Raw genomic sequence first — 24,994 nt, 5'->3', positions numbered from 1 at the left:
CCATTTGACATTTCGGTACAGATTTTCATCATCCATACATGCTGTTTGCTGTTTGAGCGCGACGTCGTTGCTCAGCGGCGCACTCGAAAGTCATACAAAAACATCTTGACGGTAAAAAGTGTTTCCAAGGCTCAACGGTTCCTCCCAAGGCCCATTTGCTCAAACCCGTCACGCCATCAAGAAAAATCAACTTGTTCCCAGTCCACCTGTTCAAAATATCATCAATCTCCAGCCGGCCAATTACAGGCCCGGCTCTCCTCGGGCAACCAATGGCGAGGCCCGGCGGCTCTGACCAATCCCAGGCTGCATTCTGACGAGGCCCGTCTTCATCAATGTGCTGGTCCAGATGTCCGCACGCTGCCTCTGTATGATATGCGAAGGCGGGCGGCGGGGGAGCCCATCTCGTTGGGACAGACGGCCGCGCTGGCCATGGCTGCCGAGAGGTGATCAGTGTTGGGACCTCACGAGAGACCATCATATGGTACCAGAACCTTGCCTGTTTTTGTGCTGGTCCTGACTGGATCTGAGCGGAGTTTGCTGAGACTAATCCCCACCCCCATGGATCCAAACATCCAAAGTTCTTTGCTGTTCAACAACAGCCTCAACCAGTTTAGCTCCGAGCTGAAGGCGCCAGTATGCCAGTACTCGGGACCGAGCCCTTTCTACAAGCTCAACGCGGGCCAACTGCCCCCGGGGACCCCTCACGGCATCAGCGACATCCTGAGCCGCTCCGTGGCGGGGGCGGGCTCGGCGGGCACCGCCAACTCCCTGCTCTCCGGCTACTCCGCCGCCGGGGCTTTCGGCCCGGCCGTCTCCGGCGCGTCCGTGTATTACAACCCGGACTACGGCGCCACCTTGAACGCTTGGGCCAAGCCCGGCGCCGAGTGCCCCGTGAAGGCTCGCGCCGTGACCTGCTGGGCTGACGCCGGCTGCGACTGGAGAGGAGCCAAGCAGCAGTGCGCCGACGGTGAGTCCGAACGCCGCACAAAAGTTACTCATAGCTAGTAATAAAGTTTCAATAACCAATTATTATTCCTAAATTAAAGGACCTGAAGAAAAATACATATTTTGGCTGACAAAGAACAGATTTTGGCTTCATGTGAGAGACCTAATCACTGTTTTGTATATAGAGTTTATATAATTCAGCACGGTGGATCGGCTGGTTAAGCGTTGACCTCACAGTTCTGAGGTCCCGGGTTCAGTCCCGGACCCGCCTGTGTGGAGCTTGCAGGTTCTCCCCGAGCCTGCTTGGGTTTTTCTCCAGGCACTCCGGTTTCCGCCCACATCCCAAAAACAAGCAACATTATTTGGACACTCTAAATTGTATGATTGTGACTGCAACTGTTTTGTCTCGATGTGCCCTGCTGACAACCAGTTCAGGGTGTACTGCCCGTTGACAGCTGGGATAGGCTCCCCGCGACCCTTGTGAGGATAATCGGCTTAGAAGGGTGGATAAGGAAATGGATATTTGTGAAATTATTAGTTTTCGTCAACAACCATAACATTATATAAATATATATATAAATGTAAATTTTGCCTTTAAATGAAGTGATTGTTTCATTGCTCCAAAATTTGGCGTATTTTTTTTTCCCTCAGGCGAGTTGTCGGTTCGGAAGAAGCACACCAGGCCCACGTTCAGCGGGCATCAGATCTTTGCTCTGGAGAAGACCTTCGAGCAGACAAAGTACTTGGCCGGTCCCGAACGGGCCAGACTGGCTTATTCCCTGGGCATGACCGAATCTCAAGTCAAGGTGAACGCCGCGTTTGAGGGGTCGGCGTTTGATTTGATGTCTTAAGCGCGCCCCGTCCGCATGTGAATGTGTTTACGTGTTGGTTGTTCATGTCTATGTTCAACACGTTAGTAGGGGTTTAAGGTGAAGGGGTGGGGGTCCAAAAGATAAATGTAAATGTAAATATATACATTACAGCAGGGGTGTCAAACTCTTTTTTTTCTCCTCGCGGGCCACATTGTAGTTCCGGCTTCCCTCAGAGGGCCGTTGTGACTGTGAAACAATAAATCTATTTCATCGTCTCATCATATTTACATTATCAATTTATGAACTGGAGTCAGAACTCAAGGGCAATGTGTTTTTCAACTAGTAACACAAAAAATGCTTGTAATATCTCGACTTCATCATCCACGACAGTGGCAATTAGAAATTTTGGTGCAGATTTTGCGAGAATTGTGCAAATCGACACTAGATTTGGCTCCACGGGCCACATGAAACCATGCGGCGGGCCGAATCCAGCCCCCGGGCCTCGGGTTTGACACCGGTGCATTACAGGAAAAAGGCGAGAGCAAAAAACGACTGCAATTCATGTTTTATTGATGACATATTTTCACCGATTTCTATAGGGGTTTTTGGGATGTGGTGCTATCCTTATTTCAGTCTTGGTCGTGAATGTTTTTAAGAATCCAACGAGACTGAAATGAACCAGAAGGGCCGGTTGTGTTCGTGTAATTGTGTCAAAGGTGGTTATTGACAAACTAGGACACTTTCAAATGGTTCCAACATGTACCCGACCTGTCCTCTTTCTTCTCTCTAAGGTTTGGTTCCAGAACCGCCGCACCAAGTGGCGGAAGAAGAGCGCGTCGGAGCCCAGCTCCACGCAGGCCCGCGGGGGGGCCTCGGACAACGAGGCGGAGGACGAGGAGTACAACAAGCCCCTGGACCCGGACTCCGACGACGACAAGATCCGCTTGCTGCTACGCAAACACCGCCGGGCTTTCTCGGTCCTGCGCCTGGGGCCCCCCCACGTGTGACCCCAGCTAGCGCACGCACGCGGTGATTTGGGGAGTACATAAACAATTAGTTACAACGTTCATGTAACTGTAATCCATTACATTACCGGAAGTGTGTCGTTAAGTTGCGGTTGTATTTTTTTTTATCTCTTTTTCATTAATACAATATTAGTTACTTTTGAAAAATAGCCGCAAAAGCTCAGATTTTTCAGTTCTGCCTTCTAAAACGTCTTCTGATTGGCTCTCTCTGGTCATGTGACATTATGCCCGAGTCTCAAACGTGGCAATTGTCATCTAGTGATACATTTTTATTTTTTTGGCTGTGATTTTGAAATGTTTGCCTCATTATGACACTTTGCAACACATAAGCGAACATTGATTTTTCAACAAAATAACATCTTCATAATTACTTTTTTTTTGTAACAGGGAGATTGTTGAAATTATACACATTTGTCATGTTTGTGTCACAAGCAAGGGATAAGGGGTCGGACCCAAATGGACTCACTCCGAAGTAAGGACCTGGTTTACGGGGGAGCTTTAATACCAGGCTGAGGTCAAAACACAGACAGGCAAGTCCAAAAAGGACAAAGCACAAGCACACGTGGCCCAAAAAAATAAAAGAAGCGGGGGTCACATTTCATGAGGGCGAAATATCAAATAAAAAAACAAAAACCAAAAAACAAGGAACATGAACAAAACAAGACGAGACTAGACAATGGGGGACAGGAACGCGGCAACGAGGCAACACACTCACAAACGGACCAACTGGAAAACTAAAACACGACAAACAAGCCCTGACAGCGTTGTGGTTTTGCACATGCCACAAATTTTTTTTTTTTCATTTTTAATTATGCACTTACATTTCAAAATGTTTTATCATAAGCTTCTTTTTTCCTCTGATAAGGAAAAGTATGGGTGAGTTCTAAAATGGTGATCTTTGATTTTAATTCAGTTTTGATGCATTCGAAAAATAACCGCATGTGATCCCGTTAAAATACTTTAACTCACATTTTAATTACATATTCAAAGAGTAACTTGGAATTGTAATTTCCATGTTATACACAAATTAGTTTTTATTTTGTTTTATTAAAACAAACTTCTAATTTGAGGCTTGCTGTCCCAAATTTGAGCCGTTTTGAAAATAAAAAAAAATATGCGCGCATTATTATTGTGCTTATAGCGTCACACTGCACTGCATCATATTGAGAGGTTACAAATGTTTCAGTTACCCAATTTAGCCTGATATTAAAAAAAATAGCTCCTATTATGATGAAGTATAGTCATACATCACTGCACTCACCATAATCATATAGTCAAAATTAAGGCAGTTCCTGGATACCAATCTTGTATTGTATCACAATAATGCAGCTGTACCAAATATTTTGCACCTGGCGATGTCCTAGAGATTATATATCAAAGTCAAATACTTGGCAATAAAAATTGTTATGGAAATAAGATCATGTAATCACTGACTTTTGTTTTTTTTTTTTTTTTGCTGAGGCAAAACAGAACTAGGCGGCTCGTTGCCGTCATATTATTTATTAATTCTCCCTGACAGTCAAAAGTTTGTTGGTTCAAATCTCGGCTCAGGCATGTTTTTTTTTTTCTTCTTCTTTTCTGGCTGCGGCAGTCGGCGCCGCCCTGGTACAACATTCAGAGCAAAGAAAAAAAAAAAAAAAACTAGAACGGAGAATGAGCGACATTACGTATTAGGGAACTAATACTTCTAAGAGTCACAGTTGTGAAAAGATGTAGCGTATTCTTGCATGTGATGATTTGGATTTTGGGAAGTGTCATTAAATGAATACAAATTATGTGGTGGTGACAGTTCAAAAACTTTTTTTTTTTTTTGCCCATGTGGTCCAATTTATAGAAATCAATACAAGCCGACCAGCTCATTGACCAAATAACCTCTGTACTGCACGGCGCTTACAACGCGGTATGGAGTAAAATATGCTGGACATAATGTACTGGAACACAATTTTGCAGTAAATTCACAGAAAATAAGTCAATTATTTGTAAAGCATTTGAGCTCAGATGCAGCATTTTAGCATATTGTGCGATTCTCATTTTATGCATTCTTTTTTTTTTTTTTCACCCAAATTTAGTTCAATTTGCTTTTATGTACGCACCGATAAAGGAAAAGTTACTGGTATGTCACGTCAATAAATAGAATTCTGACACATTCCGAATCATGCTTCCGACTTGTGCGCCGTTCGTTTTCGTGAGGCCTCTCCCTGTAGCGGGGATGGGGGAGGGTCACCAAGGTCAAGCACGATGACTAAAGTAATATTCCACGATATTCTTCCTATTCCGCAGACTTTAAATGAAGGTTTACAGGTTGAGCGACCTCGTTATCCCAAAGCGGGGCTATTTTTGGACAAGGTGTGTCCAATTTACTCAACTAATCTTAAATAAAAAAGAAAATTATAGAAGATGCTAAAGCGATGGCCTCACAGTTCTGGGGACTCTGGTTCGATCCCGGCCCCGCCTGTGTGGAGTTTGCATGTTCTCCCTGTAGCCTGCGTGGGTTTCCTCCGGGCACTCCGGTTTCCTCCCACATCCTCAAAAACATGCAACATTAATATTGGATACTCTAAATTGCCCCTAGGTGTGATTGCGACTGTTGTGTGTCTCTATGTGCCCAGTGATTGGCTGGCGACCAGTTCAGCGTGTACCCCGTCTCCTGCCTGTTGGCAGCTGGGACAGGCTCCCGCGGACAACGTGACCCCCGTGAGGATAAGCTAGCAAAGTAACTGCATGGATAGATTATCAGCGCTATACATGCCAAGAAAAATATCATTAAATAATCAAATATCATTATCATGACTTCTTTCCAGCTGCCTTTTTAATTGTATCCATCATAGCATGTCTTTTCGTCACATGCACATGGTTTTATTCAATACACACAAAAATTCTTGCCTTGGCTGAACATATATTGCAGGAGTCTTGTCACACACGCACCCAAAAAAAAAATATATATATATATTGTTGTAAAAACCAGCAATTTAAAAATATTAACACGTACACAATGTCCAACAATGAAAAATACAACCAGTGCGCAATAAACAGTTGACGTGAGTCAAGTATTCGTGAAATTAGTGAGATGCGGGACAGGATTTTTTTGGCAACACTATTAAGAAAAGTGCACCATTGGGGAAAAAAAAAAAAGCCAAAGGAAAAAGCCTGCAGTTGTGCCCCCATTGAGGGGGTGCGTTTGACTATTAAAATTCTTTGCATGCCCCTGCGCGGTCCTGAAAACTATTTTGTGATACTGGGGGTCACGGAGCACATTTCACTTTTTTTGTCGTCGTGACAGGGAAAGGCCGAAATCCTAATACTGTACCGGTGTGACGGTCTGAGCACTCTCAGTGCTGAAAAGTGTTTTTGATTAATGCGCATGCGCGTATATTTTGTAAACTTCCGGCCAGTCTGAAACATCCTCATCCATGTTTCAACATGTGCCATTCGACAACGCGTTCATAAACACATCGAATGTACATATATGTGAATATCTTTTTATTATTTTTTTTTTAAATCAACTTTTGTTTTAAGGTTAGGATATAACGTATGATCGCTCCCTCTATGTGGAAGAAGGGGAACTGTGAGACTGGGGGATTTCCCAATAAGCGTCTGCCGCGTACCCAGAGTTCCCCTCTTAGTAACGCATACGCATTTATCACAAGGAGACTTTTCAGCACAGGGGAGCGCTCAGACCGCCACACCGGCATCTCAACATTAAATTGATTTTCACACTCGGAAGGCATTTTTTTTGGACGTGGGGACGCGGTGGGTCTGAAGCCGCCACCGGCTGGCTCGTTGCGAGGGGGCAGCCCCTCAATGTGGATGCAAAAAAAAAAAAATAAAAAAATAAAAAATCAGCGAGATGTTAAAGGTGAATAAAGCACTTTGTACACAAGGTTTTACTCTATTTTCTTTTAAATATCAAGAGATTTAAAAAAAAATATGTGTTACCCTTAAATTTAAATGATTAAAAACAATAAAAAAATCGTTTTTTCCTAAGAACTGCAATAGTAAGCTAACAGCACGTTTTGACATTTGTCAAGCTGACAATTTCGAACACTTGGAATGGCAAAACTGCACATTTTTAAAAATACTTTACATGCCTTTTAGTCAATTGTTCAGCATCGACCCCCCACCCAAAAAAAAAAAAAAAACAAAACGTGCGGGACATCGAACAGCTGTCTGAAATCATTTGTGGAAAATAGCAGTCACAGCAAAGAGAATTAAAAAAAAAAAACCTGTAAATAGCTAAAAATAGAAAAATCAAAAACAAAAGCACGTATACAGTTAATCTATGGCTCAATAAATAAGTTCTGAACACACATTAACAAAATTGCCTGGTTATAATAATAATAACAATAATAAGTTTAGAGAGTAATGCTCATCTGGAGCGTGCTTATGCTAATAAACTAAAATGTAAAAAGGTCACGTGAGGGTGTTGAACTTGAAAGAACTTCCATGAGGATCAACCATCTGTTATTTGACCTTCGATACAACTCCTACTTTTGAGCCCCCCCCTACTTTCCCGAGCGTGTTGCTGCACCGTAAGACACACCCATGCAAAAAAAAAAAAACAGTAGCAGTTACTAACATGACAGCAGTGTACACACACACACACACACCACACACACACACAAACAAACACCAAAGACCCAAACTGATTTTCAAAACGGGGGACCCCCCGGGGACCCCCCCCCACCAACATGTTAGTGTTCTTATTTTTATGATGTATATTGTTTGTGTAGTGACCAACATAGCACAGACGCAAACATCTGCTCAGTGCCGAAGTCCAAGTCTCACGCAATTAAACTTGACCCGACAACTGTGAGGTGCGAGGCGACAATGGAATGCAGACTAGTTGTTGGTTGGGGGGGGGGCAATGCGAGCCGAGCCGTTAGCTCTTTCATTTACCGTTAATTTCTGGCGTAATAAGCTGCGACTTTTTTCCCCCCACACGCTTTCAACCCTGTGGGTTATGCGGTGATGCATATCATTTGTGCAAGGGGGCACTCAAGCAGAAACGGTAAGAGTGAGACCGGTGGAATATATGTCGAGGAAGTGACTTTTACCAGTATGATTTTTTTTTTTTAAACCAGCTCTGTTAGCGCTGCGCTAGCTTTAGCGCAGTGCTGCTGTGTTACGGCTGTGTCTCAGTGATTTTTACTCGTATGATATATTTTTTTAAACCAGCCCTGTTAACGCTGCGCTAGCGTTAGCGCTGTGCCAGCCTGTTACTGCCGTGTCTCAGTGATTTTTCCCGGTATGTTTTTTTTTTAACTGACCCTGTTAGCGCCGCGCTAGATATTAAAACTTTTAAAGTTTTTACACAGCTGCGGTGTATGTATGTACTTAATGGTATTTCATCTAAAAATATACTGGGTGAGGCTTATAATCAGGTGCGCTCTGTAGGCCGGAAATTACGGTACTTTTCAGGTAAGGGCTTTTCATTTCTCCTTTGCAACGGCGACTCAGCAGCACGTGGAATGATGTTAATTCATGGGCCGAGCGAGCGAGCGTTGCCCATCCAACTTGACTTATAAATACATTTCAGAGCAAATATTGTCATCGATCTATGCCAGTCACGTTTAGTGACAAGGAGAAGAATCAAATGCTCTTCCGCTAGATGGCAGAAGGTACATTTTCTCCATCATTCAGCAGAAAAACACATTTGAGTACATCCATTAAGATGTAGATTTTTCGCAGAGTGTATCTCAGAATACTGTGTATGTTTTTTTTTTTTTTGTGACATCTTTTGTTTTGACTGTGTATTGGGAGTATTTTAATTTTCAAATTCATGTCTTGACCGTTCATCTGAGATGACACGCTGTGGCGACCCCGAAAGGGACAAGCCGAAAGAAGAAGAAGACCCAATAAATTACTGCATTAGCACTTGAGCTATCGACCGTGCCCATTAATTGTTTTGCCTCAATCGTCTTCCCCCGATCGACTGGTTTGTTTCCGTGGATGGGGGTGGCGGGGGTGAGCTCGGACGTCCGCAGTGCTAACTACGCACAAAATTGTAAATGATAAAATATGTTTTAACGTTTCATCTTCAGATAATCAAGTTTGTAAAATGCTTTGAATTTTTTAACACGGAGGTAAGCACATCCTTAAAACGTTTTGTTTTATGAAATCACACATTCGTGAACTTCTCCAGGGTTGTCGGTTCCAGGCAAACATAAATAGTCTCTAATGTTAAATGGCTCATTAAAAACTAAGTCATCCTCAACAGGGTTAATTTAAAATAAAAAAAAAAAGGCCATAAAAATGCCAATATCCCGCTCGGGTAACAATGGCTATCTCCCCAATCGGCCGTCCTGATGGAAATGGGCTGCGCGGTGCTGCGGGTCCGGACTGACAGCGGAGAGGATGTAAAAGACACGAGTGAAAGGTGCTGATGGCACATGAACACAAAGGAGAGCCGCTGCCCCGCTGCTACTTCATCTTAGTCTCCAAGACGACAAAGCGGGGCCCGTCTCTTGGGGGATCTCGACAAGATTGCTCCCCTCCCCCCACCCCGCCCCGATGCACCATGAACACACTCACTGGCTCAGCGCTGACGAGATCCGCAGTCAATGTACATTTGTCTTCAGTGCGAAGAATAAAAAAACGGGCTGTTGGGGAGACAAATTGGCGCGTTAAGACGGCGGGCTGCTGCAGCATCTGCGTTTCTGGGAAATATTACCTTGTGATCTCCCATACAAACATTCGGGCCCAACGTGTCGTAAATCACGCTCCTCGCGCCGTCGGCGCCCTGCCGAGAAAACACAAGCGCCACTGATAATGGAGCAAAACTTCAAAGTAGCTGTAAAGTGATCTCAAAGGGGAATTACGGTAGTTTACATTAACAATGTATCTAATACGTCATGTAATATGTACTATAGCTTGACAATTCTGTGTTTTGAGAAGATTTTGGTGGACAATTACGAATTTTCAGGGGCGCTGCCATTTTCGCGAGGCATATGACCTAATGTGGGCGGATGTGCCGTTCCAAACGCTCCATTACATGGAACGCCATTTATGCCCAGCGCTGATTTCTCTGATTTATCATCATACGATGAAGAAATAGCACTATCTGTCATGATCCTGCCGCTCACACCTGCGCCTCAATTGGGCTGATTAGTCCGTGTATTTATATCACTCTGATGACGAGTGGTGGGCGCCAGTTCGTTGACCTTCATGTCCCGTTCGTGTGCTCCGGTATCCCTGATCGACAACCTTTGTGTACCGACCTTCGCCCGTTCTCCGACCACCCTCGTAAGCCTGACTCCTTTGATACTTCTGGCTGCCTTGATCGTTCTCCCGTGTACCGACTCCTGCCTGCCCGCTCACCTGCTCTCTTCGCCCGACGTCCCAACTACCGCCGCTGCACCGGACTGCCTGCTCGATCCCCGACCTCGGCATATAATAAACGTTTCTCCTTGAACTACCTGGCATCGTCCCGAGTCCTGCATTTGGGTCCTACTCTCGCTCCGATGGCATCGTCCCGAGTCCTGCATTTGGGTCCTACTCTTGCTCCGATGGGACGTGACACTATCGGGTTGATCGGGAAGATGGAGGAACACTTCCATACACAGACGTGAGCGGATCAGCCGCTCGGTTGATCGGGAAGACGGAGGAATACTTTCAAACACAGCTGTGAGCGGCACAGCTCCGGGGCTCGCTCCCCGGCAGGCGAGCGACGGGGCTCGGGGAGCGAGCTCACGGCTCGGCCGGCCGCTCACGGCTGTGTATGGTATTCCTTCGTCTTCCCGATCAACCGATACCGCTATTTCTTCATCAAATGAGGATAAATCCGAGAAATCAGCGCTGGGCATAATGGTGTCCAATGTAATCGAGCGTTTTGAACCCCACGTAACACGTCACATTCGCGCGCGTAGGTCATGTGACTCGCGAAAATGGCAGCGCCCCTGAAAATTCGTAATTGTCGATAAAAAAATCTTCTCAAAACACTATTCAATCAGAGAGGATTTAACATCACATTATCAAGATAGAGTACATATTTCATGACCTATTGGATACATTGTTCATGCAAACCACCGGAATTCCCATTTAAGCAATTTGTTCAGTTCGTTTGTTTGAACTAACTTGATGGAGCTAATATTGTTTCACATTTTTAGCGCGCCACCCATTACCGACCGGACTTCATTTCACAACTTTTTAGGGTTGATCACTTGCTCAAACTTACTATTGTGATTAAATGAACTTTCCACCTAAGTTTAAGCTTAAGTTCATTGTTCATTCAGATTGTTTTCCATCGTCCAAACATACAAAATAAGAGCCTCCCGCTGGAATGTTTGGAAAATTATTATTTTGAACACGTATTTCACCAAACCCGAGCATAGCAGACACGAGCACACCCGGCAGCTGCCGACTTACACTGCGGATGAATTGTTGCGCCGAGTGTGACATCAGGATGCGATCGCACCATGCCGGGCAGCGAGTGTTCATGTACTGGGTTGGCTTAGTGTACTCTTCACTGTAAGGGTAGCTGCCAGACAATCAGACACAGACAGGATCAAACACTAAAAGGTCCGGACGTACCAACGGCAAGACGAGTCGTACGTTCGGGGGGGGGGTGCGGGGGGTTGGAATGCAAAACCCACCTGGGCGGAAACGTGATTTCCTCTTCCCGGACAACGTCGTCAAAGGCTGTGACTTCTTTGTCGTATTTTAGCAGCTGGAAAGGAGAAGGCAACATGATTGGACTTTTTCTTCTGGAAATAACACCGCGGCAAACAATGAGCTCACCGCTTTGCCGTTGTCTTCTCTGAAGACGGCCTGATGCAGGTAGGCGAAGAGCTTGTCCTCAATCAGCAGAAGCACCTGCCAAAGACAAAAACAACACCGACCGGGTGGGCAAAAAAATTGCCGTGAAGGCTGCGGCTCGAACAGTTTTACTACCTGGCGGTCAGCTTTCTCCTCGCAGATGATTTTCTGCACTTCGTTACTGCTGTCCTTCTTCACGGTCTGAACTTCAGCGGAGGTAGACAGGTGCTGTCGACGAGGCGGGCAACAGGAGCGTCGGTCAAACGGCGAGGCCCGTGGCGGGTCGTCGGCATCGTCGGAACGTACCTGGACCAGACTCAGCGTGTCCAAACGGAAGTTGAAATCTCCAAACAGGAAGAAAGGCATCGGCGTGTGGCCCTGGTCTGAAATCCTGGAAGGAACAAAATCAACGCAGGCTAGCCATGCAAATGACACCTCCGAAAGTCACATAGCAATTTTTTAGCGGAAAGATTCTTTTCATCGTGAAAAGTGATTCACTGCTTGCATTTTAAGACCTACAATCGATATTGACCACAAAAATAAAAGACTGGAGACAAGAATTCTTCTCATTTCCCCAAACACAAGACTTAGATCTTCCTCCTGATAAAACTGCGACCTGTGAGCACGCGAGTTGCGTTTTTCTTTTTCCGAAGGCAGACGCAAGGCAAACCTGTTGATGACGTGCCGCAGCGCATTTTTGCGGTTGGCAGAGTAAACAGAAGGACTGGACTTGCAGGCAACGAGGTTGGAGGCATCGTGGAACAGGTGGACGTTGACCAGGTCCAGGCCTCTGGGAAGACGGCCAACACACTTGAGAAACTGGCATGTGGTAGGAAAACGGTAAATAGTGTCTGCAACAGATGCCAGTTAAATATTCGCGTGTCTGCCTCTCAGGCAAAGGTTCTGGCTTTGAATCTTGGCTTGGAACTCTCCGTGTTGTGTTCATGTTACGTGTTTGTTTGCCTTTCTCCTGGCGTCCATCCCCGCATTCCGAAAACATGCGCAACGGGTTATTTGAATTAATTGCTCATAGGTGTGAACATAACCATGAATTTTTTTTTGTTGTTGTCCTCACGGAAAACGTTTAAAGTCTTTCAACGATCAGGATTTTCGGAGCCGATCACCTATCAGCGAGTTAAAAAAAAAAAAACGACAACAGACAGCTGGTTCGATCGCAAGATGGAGCAATGAATCTATTGAAATAACCTCTTCACAGAGTAATTAATGTACCTGCTTTTTGTGGCATTTTTGTTTATTGGTGTCCTGAGACTTTTCAATTGTAAAATATGTTTGGCACATTAAGGGATGAAATTCATTCGCTGCTAATCTGTTCAACTTGACGGCAGCATGTTTACACACAACCCCTAGCGCTAGCACTAGCTTGCTAAACTGCGTAACATTTTGCTGCCTGCTTGCGAGCCGTATCATATTAAAAGTACGTGAACATACCTCAAGCAAGCCTTAGACGAAGTCCTTTCTTGTCCTGAGCACCGGTGACCAACACATGCCCCCCCATTTTCTCTTATAGTACAGTCGGCACGATCCACTCACTCCCTATGGTAACGAGTGTATTTGGTCACATTTGACCAATAAAAAAAAGCCCAATGATTGTAAAAAAACAGATGCGGTGGTATCGGAATACAAGATTTCATTGCAGAAGTCTGACAGTGCAATCGGGAAAGAGCAAATTTGTAGTCTGATCTCCGCATTACATGTCCTGTCTCAGCCACCTTCTCTCCCCCATTGCGCACTTTAAAAAAAAAAAAAAACTTTATTGGGTGTCAGATGTTTACAGAACTACATCAAAAGACAAAAAAAAAAACCCTACAATTAATATAAAATAAATACTACAATATATAAAAAAACTAGTGTTTGGATTCAGCTTCATGTAGGTTTGCGCATAACGACGAGGACGACGCTCTTTCCTGGAGCCGATCAATGACATCACAGATTAGAGCGGAGAATTATGACGTCAAAACCGGTCAGCAAAAATTGACAATTGTCGGCCAATCCGATCAGGCCGATCAAATCCGTGTCAAGTCTAGAAAGGATCTAGCTCGCCGCATGCTCACGACAATATCCCTCAATTTTCCAGCGCTGTTGCCATACGGTAATGTTACAAACAGCGCTACATTTATGAACATGTTTTCAGACGGAATACATGTCTGACATTGTCGGGCATGATGATCTCTTACTGGGTTGTACCTAATGTTGTGGCTGGCAAGCGTATAAATCGGCTCAAGTGCGATCACTTTGATGTGCGTACCGGTCGTGGATGATCCAGCGGGTCCTCATGAAGCCCTTCCTGGACCACTTGAACTGCAGCAGACAAATTAGAGAAAGTCACTAACGGCGGGCAAGCGGCTCATTATTGATCCTTTCAGGTAATTTATCTTATCTCGGTGTCAGAGCAGGCGCCGAGCCCGTCCATCCCCAGCGGACTCATTTGTCCAAACATCCCCATTTGGTCCAAAAATGAATCCAACCCAATATCAGATATATACACGCGCACACACACACACACAAACACTTACATCAGGCCAGAAATTCTTTGGGAATTTTTCTTTTTCCACGGCGGTGACCCCATCCAGAGAGCCCGCAAACTTGTCCAGTGCCGGCACTGCTTTAAAATCCTTAACTGCCAGGGACAAAAGAGGAAGAGGGAGGGACAAGCGGGTGTCATATTAAAGAGCGAGGAAACATGCAAACGCTAATCAATAAACTGCCGTTAACCTCGGCGGCGCGGCCTGCGGGACGTGATGAGGGCCTCGTATGAGGCGGCCATTCGACCGCGTTTGCGGAGCCGCAATTGGTTTCCACCACACAGAAAGTGGCAGCTCCGTGATGTTTATGGTCGTTCTATAAGCTTTTTGGAGGAGCTTTTTCATGCCTAACGTGACTGGACTACGTAGGTGGAAAATGACACCTTTAAAAAATTCCGCCACTCTGCAAATGTGCAAAAGTGGGGCGGAGGTCGGGGCCGCCAGATATTAAAGCCTTATCAGGAGCCCCGAAAGATTTTTGCTGAAATTACAAGCGAGGTCGTTTTTACCACTGAAGTCGTACTGGCGGATGTTCTTCAACGATTTGTGGATGAAGTACATGCTGCCCAATGCCTGCATGCAAAAACAACAAGACAAGAACGAAGTTGTAATGCCTGAAAATAAAGAGAAGCTAGCGTTAGCACTAGCGTTTGCGCGGTCCTAGCATTAGCACTAGCGCCGCGCTAGCGTTAAACTCTTTCTGTATACCGTCTCTCTTTGTAAATATCTCGTTTTAATGTGGGCACTTGCGGCTTTTACACAGCTGCGGCGCATGTATGTACCAAATGGTATTTCCTTGACAAATGTACTCGGTGAGGCTTGTAACCAGGTGCGCCCTGTAGGCCGGGAATTACGGTATATGTATATACCGCAATATAATCAAAGAACAAACATGTAATTCCTTTCCATTACAATTCACCAATCATCCTGGCCATGACTTTTCATGGAAATGATTACAAAAGTGGAAACGCTTGGATGTAGCTGGAGTGTTAGAAGGTCCTCATTCTGTCCCCATTTAGAATCGCTACCATTCGTGGAACCTAATACATCCATCCATTTTCTTAACCGCTTTTCCTCAAAAGGGTCGCGGGGAGTGCTGGAGCCTATCCCAGCTGTCAACGGGCAGGAAGTGGGGTACACCCTGAACTGGTTGCCAGCCAATCGCAGGGCACATCGAGACAAACAGCCCCACTCACAATCACACCTAGGGGCAATTTAAAGTGTGCAGTTAATGTTTCATGTTTTTGGGAAGTGGGAGGAAACCGGAGTGCCGGGAGAAAACCCACGCAGGCACGGGGAGAACATGCAAACTCCACGCTAGGCGGGGGCGGAATTGAACCCGGGACCTCAGACCTGTGAGGCCAACGCTTTCCAGCTGATCCACTGTGCCGGGACCTAATACAGTAAACGGAACTTGGAGCAAATGCACTAATTGGCTTCTAGTGTAGAATTCCACAACGGTTCCATTAATACACGCCCTCACCTCTATTTACAATATTCATGTTCTTCATATTGTGCATTCGTGCATGCGCCGTGTGCAATGTGTGATACCAATCCAATAGTAACAAGGTCAAGCATTGTTACTGTTACTCGGACTCGACTTTTTTTTTTTTTTTTTTATTAGCGCAGTTGTCTAGGTTTATTAATTTGATTTATTTTCCCATGGGACACTTGAGCTTCACTCCCACTGTCCTAATCATTGCTTGTCTCATTTAATGACACTCAGTGAGCAAAATAAATTGGCCACACTTTCGCAATGATATCCTGAATCAAGGACTCCGCCTTCATAAAGTTCAAAGTCAATGTTTTCCGCGACTTGTCCGAGGCATTCATTCCTACATTTCCAGTTTTGCAGCTCACGAGGCGTCCACAAGCAAAAGGCAAAAAGTCATCAGAATGCGGTGACAAAACCCGCAGAAATCATCCCGACCTGACAGCAGAGCAGGTGGACTGAGATGTTCGTTTCGCCATTGCGAGGCTCGTACGATGACTGATACTCGAAGATTGTTTGTTACTTTGCCAAAGACGCCTCCAACTTACTCCAAGAGACCACAACGCGGCCCCCGCCCCCAGACGCGCGTCCCGTAAGCACACTTCAGCACGCACTCATCCTTAACATGCTCTGACAATTTTTAATGTACTAACTGCCTGCTCCACTGATCTGATTAATCATGTCCCGCGAGATCAATAAAAACAGAAGATGAAAACAATTGAAAAGGTATCAAGCAGCAGGCCTGCTGCCGCTGTCTGCCGACACCGGCGGCAGTCGAAAAATGAGCCGTGGCTCGGGGGGCTCGGGGTGTGACGGCGACTGTGCGAGCCCCCCACAACAACTTCACCTCCCTGCCTCCCAGAAGACATCATCACTCTTTCTCCGGTGCCAACCTCGTCCTCATCTCGCACATTATAGACGCGTCTCTCGTCGCTGCGCAGCAGTTAGGGAGCGACTTGTCCAAACCGCGTGGACGGGGGGAAAAAAAAAAAAAAAAAAAAAAAAAAGAGAAGCTGTTTTGACATTTGCGCCGTAAATGTCCTCCAGTCTTGGAGCAGAGATGGAGGATCACGTTAATCATGTTGCACAAGATGGCACAATCAGGCCCGCATAGTTGAGTTTGAATTGTGCAATAAACGCGCAGACACTTTTTTTTTCCCCTCGCATACGCTGGCCAGCACCTCTCTTCATCAATCAGGTGTGTGCACAGTTTAATAAAAAAAAATATTGACTCACAAGTGATTTTTTTTTCTTATCAAAATGCCATTTGTACTGAAAACGCATGCCAGTCTGCGCCATTTACTTTTGACCCCCCCACACACACGCCCCAAGCTCTCTCTCTCTCTCTTTTCCTCTCCGCGACGTAACGGATGATCTGCAGCCGAGGGCAAACAAATTGAAAATCAATACAGGTGGCACCGACCAAATGAGAATGAGCCTACACGGCGTGGACGGGGTTGGGGTGGGGGCGTGATCCCACTCGGGCCAAAAAAGTGGACGCTGCGAAGACTGGTGTGCAGGGCCAAACTCGGTCCCAGCTGACACCCCAACACTTGATTTATTGTCCACAAAATAGGCTGGGATCAATAGTTCCAATCTCGACTCAAAATGTATTGACTTTCTCTTTTTAACTTCTGGCACCTGAGCCGAAAAAGCGCGGCCCGCGGGCCGAAGGGCTCACCTGGGAGGACAGACAGAGTACAGGTTCAGACTTTGACAAAGACACTTTTCCGCTCAAGTCAGGGCGAAGCGGGTAAGGGGGTGGCCCAAACAATTGCTTTCAGGGTAATTACGTCTGTTTGTGGGCCACACTGTGGATGCTAAAGAATCAAATCAAAGCGCTGCGATTTCAGTCCTTCACTTATTCAGCCAAACTTTCAAGGTCAAGTGTCATCCGTATAAACGTTCTAAAATAGATATTGTAATGAAAAATACGTACAACATTATTCACTTCACCATCTGTACGAAAAAATAAATATGGGCGGAGAGCGTGTCACCCATGCGCAAAGTTGCGGAAGTGTCATTCGACGTCCAAGTGGTCTCCGTAGTGGATGCATCTACTGCCCGTGATGTCACCCCGCGCATTCGCCATTGAAAACACGCTGTGACCCCGACTGTGGGACACCAACATGCCCCTTCAGACACGGAAGCTGTTTTCTAAGAAGAGAACATCTCACAACCTGAGTGAAGTGACCTGGGCAATATTACCCTATAGTTTTGAGCCACATTTAGATGATATGCGGATCACAGCCAAACCACGTCCCGACTAAATTCACCTCCGCGCGGCGGTGATAAAAACGCCACCCGCTAGCAACAACGACGCCGCGGCCAAACCGCCTCCCCGTCCGATCCATTTCCGCGGCGGGGATGAGCCGCCGTGGCCCGGCGCCAGGATGAGCCACCCCAGCCGACAAGGCCGGTGGCGATCCACAAGGCCTGCGGAGGCCGTCCTTCAGCGGCTGCTGCACGGAAGCCTTCTGATGCGCACATCGACAACTTTTGAAGGGTAAATCCATCCTCCCGAGTGTTTGAGCATTACGTAGCAATACAACGAGCCGGCATTTTGGCTAAAACAAAAGGAACAACCAGCTAGCTTCCTGCAGGTAAAACAAATAGAAACAAACGAGTCCGCTTGACTGCGCTCCTGCCCTGTACGTCACTTCCTGATTCTTCTCGAAAACAAATCCCTTGAGAGGATTTTCATGGTGGGAGTTACAAAAAGCCATATACGTCAAAATCGTGTTTTGTGGTGAAAAAACCCCGCTTGGGTCCATACCGGCTGCCGTTTTTTTTTTTATTAATAACATACTAAAAATCTTAGATTTCATGACAGTGCCCCTTGAACATCTGACAGTTTGAAAAGATGGGAACGCCGTGGGATTTTAGGAATTTGAGGATCGCCTCTGCCTGGGCAAACAGTAACAACACTTGTTCCATAATTTCTGCTTACAATGCTGTAGACCGTACATCGCATTAAACTTAAAACTGACGTGACAGATTACACACTGGAATGAAATGTGAAACTGATATGATCCCCCACCCCCCACAGCTTTCATACTAGAAGTCAATTTTCTTTGCATTTTAATTATATTCCATCACTTACATCTCAAAATCATTTATTTTAGAGTCACATGACACTGAACAGGATCTGCAATATAAAAGATGGATGTTAATGATATGTTTGTCTGTTCGTGTAGCTTTTTTCGTCTTTCTTTTTTTGCAAAGAGGACATTTGCATGTTCTCCCCAAGCTTGTGGCAGTTTTCTCCAGGTACTCACTGGAGTACCGCCCACATTCCAAAACAAACAAACCCTAACATACCGATGAGATTCCTTTCTGGTATTTTTCCACTTTCATTCATTGAAATGACTTTAAAAAAAAAAAAAAAAAAACATTTGCTCTGTCAGTCTCCACACAAGCGCGGCTGCAATTTTCCGTATTGTGTGCTAAACGTACTGCTGTACAAAAAGTATGTGCAGTGGAAAAAAAAAAGTATACACACCACAGTTCAAATACCAGTTTTCTGCGACATTAAACATAATTTCCCCACGATAACGGCACTTATAACTTGTACAGCGCAACGGATTAGAAAAAAAAAACGAGGTTGCAAAAGTGTGCACACCTTCTGACAATTGGGGATGCAGCTACATTCAGAATTAACAAAGCACAATCAAACATGTTAACTGAGAGTCAGCACAAACCTGCCATCCTTTGAAGTATTTCTGCGGGTGTGCACACTTGTGCAACCACAATCGGTCACACTAACTGTGTAAAAGTTTTGAAATGACTTATCCTGAACTGATTTGGTGCATTCGAATTGGGCACAATCCACGTGAAGTGACAGAATCTGATGGCATGTAAACCATAAAAGAGAAGCATTCTCCAAACAATCATTGCGTGAATTGCTTTTGAATATGAATTTGAATACATATGTCATCAGTCTTCAATAATACACACTTGCTTAACACATTGTTGAGGACTTCGTGTGCCCTGCCCGTCACAAACAGACTCCTGACTTTCTGCCCAACAGCCAAGTGGACCGACCTCACGTTTGTAACCTGGACGCGAGCTCCATCTAGAGGAACGTTCTGAGAACTACAGCAGTGCGCCAGTTACAATCTAATCATGGTCGTCATTTCTCTCTCACCGTGAAACGGTCTTCTGCTTGAAACTGGTCGTCCACATAGATGCAGCGCCTGTCGAAATCTTTTAGCTCTTCGCTGAACTCGATGTTCCTGAAAATAATTCATAAATGACAGCAATCATTCACACACGTGGCGGACTGGAGCTCGTTTGTGGTGAGCGGAGAAGCTGAAAAGATGCTTTTTTTTTTTCGTTTGTTTTGTTTTTAACATTCCCTTGGTTATAAAAAAAAAAAGCTCCATTAAAATGTTTTGCCTTGTTATTTGGCAAAAATATTCAATTAGTTCTTTCAAGTTGCTTGAGCCTTTTTACGTGCTTGAAAGAAACAGAAACAGACCCACCGGAAGAATTGCTGCGCGTGGCCCATGTTGACCATGTAGTCTTTCCCTCCCACCTCCTGAAAATGCAGCGCGATGAACTGCGGCCGGCGAGCGCCGATGGTCTGTCAAGACACACAAAGCAAAAAAGCTGCCGCGTAACGTGACGGAGAAACGAGAGGAGGCCGTCACATTTGTTTGTCATCGGCGCGTTTTCCACTTTGGGTCAGGTGGAAATTTTTTGGTCACGTGAGATGAGGGTCCGAGGGGGAAGGTTTTACAGACGTACCTTGTATAACTCCTGCAGCCACTCATTCTGAATTTCACCCACCTGGAAAAACCACAAGCCGCACAATAGAATCGGTTACAGTCAAAAAGCTCGCTTGCATGCAAACTTGGGGCAGCGGTTACATCTTGCATGGGATCCAAGAACTGCAGCGACCAGAACCTTCAGTTTTGATCGACGCCGTCCGAAAGCTATTAATAATGGATGTGGCATAATTCCGAGAGCTGACGCATCTCGCTCAGTGCGTCGTTGAACACAACCCCCCCAAAAATTATCGTAATTTCCGGCCTAAAAACCGAGACTTTTTTTCTCACGCTTTCAGCCCAGCAGTTTATGCAGTCATGCGACTAAATTGTGCATTTTTTCTAACGGCTGCAAGGGGCACTCGAGCGGAAAAGGTAAGAGTGAGACCGGTGGAATATATGTGCCGAGGAAGTGACTTTTACCGATCCGGCCATTGATCTTGAAAAAAAAAAAATTACTGGATGGCTCATTGGCCACCAAAACTGAAGTCGCCATCCGCCATCTTGATACTCCCAAAACAACCATGCCGACCTGTGCGTTAATCGACAGTTTCGTGGGTGTGAGAAAACATACCGCAGGTAAGTTGGAAAGATTTACTTTGACACTGTTAAAGTTTGTTTGTCAAGGTTTTTTATTTTTATTTTCTGATGATCTTAATTCACTTGAACAAAGTTTTATTTACAGTTACTGTTGTTTGCTTTCTGCTTCAACTTTATAAGCCGATGGTTTTTCGCGAAAAAGCGATGGAAATATTTTCCCAAACTTCATCAGCGGATAAGCAAGGAAACACATTTTCTGTGAATTTCATAATACAGAACTGTGCAAATCGAATGTGATTTTCAAATGCGATGAAACTAGTTTAAATTTTCTCTCTGAAACAGGACATCGGAGAGATAAATGAACAATGCGTTTAGTGTGTATTTATTGCCATTGCGTGTCCTTATTTCCCAAAAATATATCGAACTGATTGAGTTAAAATTTAATGACAAAAAAAATGCGTACTGTTTTGCTATGTTATAATGATAGTGCTTCACAGCGTATTTTGGGAAAAGTTAACATGTCACAAAAATCAGACCCTAGGTAATATGCAAGGTTTCTTGGTAGTCACAGTGTTAAATGTCTATCCTTTGCACTTAGCCTTTTTTGGCTTACCAAGTCCAATTAAAAATCTTTCATCTCATCAGAACTGCAAAAATGTCAAGCTCACACGACCAGCTTTAATTCTATATGCCAAATTTTGAGGAAAAACCCCACAATAATCCAACCTGTAAACCATGTCCTCCACATGTTTTGGGAGTACCAAGATGGCGGCCACCTGGCTTCAACCAATCGACATACCCCTCGATGTCTAGGCGCTATCCAGTCTTTTTTCTTTTTTAGATCGGGCGCATTTTCACACCACGCACGTGACACGAGTTGTATCAAACGCTTTCCTGGGAGCAGATTTGCAAATGGAGCCGGTGGGTACGAGCAAGGCATTTTAGGTGGTGAGGAGAGAAGATTTCGGAGTTAAGTGCCAACGCATTCCCTACGTTATGAACTTTCAAACCTCAGCCTGAAGAAAGTTTCCTCAACTGGACCTTTTACACTTTCATTTGAGGATCAGTGCTTTGCAAAAATATTGCAATGCCACCTAATGGATGGATTTGATCATCACTTCAGATCATTCTTGATTTAATTTGCGACCGTCATGACTAACAGATCGGCTTCAAATGTATCCAAAGAGAATAAATCATTGAGGAAGTACTTCCAACTCTGAAATCCTGGACGTTTTCTATGCACGACTAACCGGTTATGAGGATGATGATGTGCAATCAGAACAATTTAACAACAAAACCCATCAAACGGTGGTGATATTGCGAAAGCCGGATGAATATTTTGGAGTCCTTGTTTATGTGAATGGAAGCAGCGGTATGCGACTCGAAAAGCTCCAATCAGTCAAGATTCTCATCTGTTTACATTTCGGCCACAATGGGACCCAAACATGTTTCCGCCGGAGCTCAATCTGGCAACGTGGCCGGAAACCTGGCCCCCGGCCAAATTTCCATGTGGGGAATCGCTTGACCTCGCTGACAACCTTTTCCCGTTCAGACAGAACTGAAAATCTTTAAAAAGGCACTAAACGTCAAATTTAGTACAAATCCATCCAGCCATCCATTCTCTTTGCCGCTTATCCTGAGGAGAGTCGCGGGGAGCGCCGGAGCCGATCCCAGCTGTCAACGGGCAGGAGGCGGGGGACACCCTGAACTGGTCGCCAGCCAATCGCAGGGCACATAGAGACAAGCAGCTGCACTCACAATCACACCTACGGGCAATTTAGAGTGTCCAATTAATGCTGCATGTTTTTGAGATGTGCGAGGAAACCCACGCAGGCACGGGGAGAACATGACATCTCCACATAGGCAGGGCCAGGATCGAAGGATACGGAGTCACCCGTAATGTTAATTATCTAATTTTGGTAATTCTGCAGTACATTTATACACCATTGCAAATAGGTTTCCAATTACCGGTAGTGACACACAAGATGGCGGACAAGGGAATCCCGGGACCGTGGCGATGTCATCGGAAAATCTATGTCTTACATTCAAAACATCAAACATGCTGCAAGTAGCAGTTACATAAATATGTCCAAAATGAATATTGGTGACTTTTAAAAGACAAAAGAGTATTTGGTACGAAGGGCGGAATGATTGCCAAGTGGTTTGCAAATGGCCCTGTCAGTTTGGAGTTTGAGGGTTTGAACCCAGGCTACGGTCTTCTGTAGTAAAGTTTGCATTATCTTCCGATGCTTGCGAGGTTTGTCTTCAAGTACTCTAAATCACCCATCCACCCAGCCATTTTCTTTGCTGCATATCCTCAACAGGGTTGCGGGGAATGCTGGAGCCTATCCCAGCTGTCAATGGGCAGCACATAGAGACAAACAACAGTCGCACTCACAATCAAACCTCGGGGCAAATTAGAGTGTCCAATTAATGTTGCATGTTTTTGGGATGTGGGAGGAAACCGGAGAAAACGCACGCAGGCACTTGGAGAACATTCATACTCCACACAGGCGGGGCCGGGATCAAACCCTGGTCCTCAGAACCGTGAGGCCAACGCTTTACCAACTGATCCACTGTGCCGCACTAAACCACCCCAAAGATGTTGAAAAAAAAAAAAAACGATGAGGTAAACTTCTTCCACATTAATGCAAAACAAGGAAACTCGTCACAAAAAAAATTGTAAGAATCCAAAAGGTCTCAGGAGGATGACGATAATCCATTTGGGGCTAGTTATATTCATCTTGTAAGCAGTTTATAACATTTTATTTTTTTAGCAATACAAATAGTTTTTAGAAAAAAATTATTCACGGAAAAAAAAAATGTCCCGTTTCCTTGCTGGCGCTATGGATTTTATCGGGATCTTGTGACGTAACCATGCACAGGTCGTGACGTGCAAAAGCTGCTGGAGCCAACCGGGTTACCGGGTCACAAAAGTACTGGAATTAATATCGTCCTGCGATTAAAAAAAAAAAAAACACAAACAAAAAGTACCTCTGCCACTGGAAACGTTGCTTAAGTGCAGGGACACGCAAGCGATGACGTAAAGACGGAATGGCGCCATTTCGTTTCAAAGTACAGCACGTCACACACCTTGTCCCTTTTGGCCCTTTTCGGACTTTTGTCACCGTCCCGCTTACTTACATTGTCGAAGAGGGAGCCGACGTTTGCGGTGACGAGGAGCACGTCGGCGTGCGTCTCCATAGTTCCAATTGGGAAACTTGACAAAATCTCCTACACGATAAGGCCTTTAAGCGACTTCCTCGGCAGCTTACGAAGGCTTACTGTGACAAATCGCGGTACTGGAGTTAGCGCTTAAAATAAGCTAAACGTTGCGGTGGAAAAAGGTCTCCCAAGTTGGTCGCCGACAGCGGGCTGTGCTCTCCGGGCGCCGAACGCGGCCATCGTCGAGCGCGCGGGAGGGCTCAAATGGTCCGTTTTTCTTCGCGGCAGGGAGTCTCCAAAAAGAATGAGCCGAAGAAAGGTGTTACGAGCGAGCGCAGGCACCAGCTTGTTGGGACCGGCCAACTAGCGACAAGACGAGACGGCAAGAACCAAGTCGCGGTTGCGTTAAGGAACACGGGCGCTCCGCCCACTTCTGCTCGGCGCTGGCAATCTTGACGTCGTCTTGACGCGTCGGCTCAAAGCGGACGCGAACGCGACACCCCGGACTACGTCTACTTGTTGACGGCGACACTCCTTGGGCACGCGTAGCTCCCGGTGTCTTACTACAACGGAAGGGGAAAAAAAAAAAAGTCAGGAATCGGACGCTGGCAAACTAAACGAAGAAATTGAACGCACCACTCGCGCTACCACGACCTCGCCGTTGATCTTGAGAAAAAAAAAAAAAAAAAAGAAAAACAGGAAGTAGTAATTGTCTCGTCCGAAATAGATTTGAATGGAGCTTTCTGCCCTACTTAGTTTGTTGTTTCACCTAATGGGTTAATAAAAGTGGTGTCTTAGAACTTCTGGTTACGTGTGCAAAAAGAATAAATAAAGGCCTCGGTATTCAGGCCCAATGGTGGTGCATTTTAGAGCTGCGAAATCGTTTGTTTACAGGGATTTAGACAGTTTCAGCTTCAAGCACATCGTGGTTTCCACAGTGCTGTTGCAG

General features: G+C 45.3%; 2 protein-coding genes across 5 annotated transcripts; one reads left to right on the top strand and one right to left on the bottom strand.

Moving 5' to 3' along the window:
* The first annotated feature begins 39 nt into the window (after positions 1-39).
* Positions 40-7,359, top strand: nkx6.3 (NK6 homeobox 3). Its single transcript, XM_061817543.1, has 4 exons — positions 40-967; positions 1,203-1,230; positions 1,610-1,751; positions 2,549-7,359. The coding sequence occupies exons 1-4, from the start codon at positions 559-561 to the stop codon at positions 2,762-2,764; spliced, it is 795 nt and encodes a 264-aa protein (XP_061673527.1). The 5' UTR covers positions 40-558; the 3' UTR covers positions 2,765-7,359.
* Positions 4,582-24,725, bottom strand: inpp5l (inositol polyphosphate-5-phosphatase L). Of its 4 annotated transcripts, XM_061817540.1 has the most exons (16): positions 24,682-24,725; positions 24,025-24,608; positions 20,321-20,362; positions 20,056-20,156; positions 19,719-19,806; positions 14,589-14,652; positions 14,071-14,174; positions 13,803-13,855; positions 12,207-12,326; positions 11,843-11,927; positions 11,672-11,764; positions 11,519-11,593; positions 11,374-11,447; positions 11,147-11,258; positions 9,453-9,521; positions 4,590-9,381 (listed from the first exon to the last, which is right to left on the bottom strand). In XM_061817540.1, exons 2-16 carry the CDS (start codon positions 24,082-24,084, stop codon positions 9,340-9,342), a joined length of 1,182 nt encoding a protein of 393 aa, XP_061673524.1. In that variant the 5' UTR covers positions 24,085-24,608; positions 24,682-24,725; the 3' UTR covers positions 4,590-9,339. The 4 variants fall into 4 exon arrangements, with proteins under 4 accessions (XP_061673523.1, XP_061673525.1, XP_061673524.1 ...); XM_061817539.1 differs by lacking the exons at positions 24,025-24,608; positions 24,682-24,725 and adding an exon at positions 22,849-23,840 and having other exon boundaries at positions 4,582-9,381; XM_061817541.1 differs by lacking the exons at positions 24,025-24,608; positions 24,682-24,725 and adding an exon at positions 20,443-22,790 and having other exon boundaries at positions 4,586-9,381.
* Positions 24,726-24,994: the final 269 nt, after the last annotated feature.

The sequence above is a fragment of the Syngnathoides biaculeatus genome, chromosome 4 (assembly GCF_019802595.1).
Source record: "Syngnathoides biaculeatus isolate LvHL_M chromosome 4, ASM1980259v1, whole genome shotgun sequence".
Taxonomy (NCBI): domain Eukaryota; kingdom Metazoa; phylum Chordata; class Actinopteri; order Syngnathiformes; family Syngnathidae; genus Syngnathoides; species Syngnathoides biaculeatus.
The sequence above is the reverse complement of the archived record's forward strand: the minus strand, read 5'-3'. Positions and strand labels throughout refer to the sequence as shown.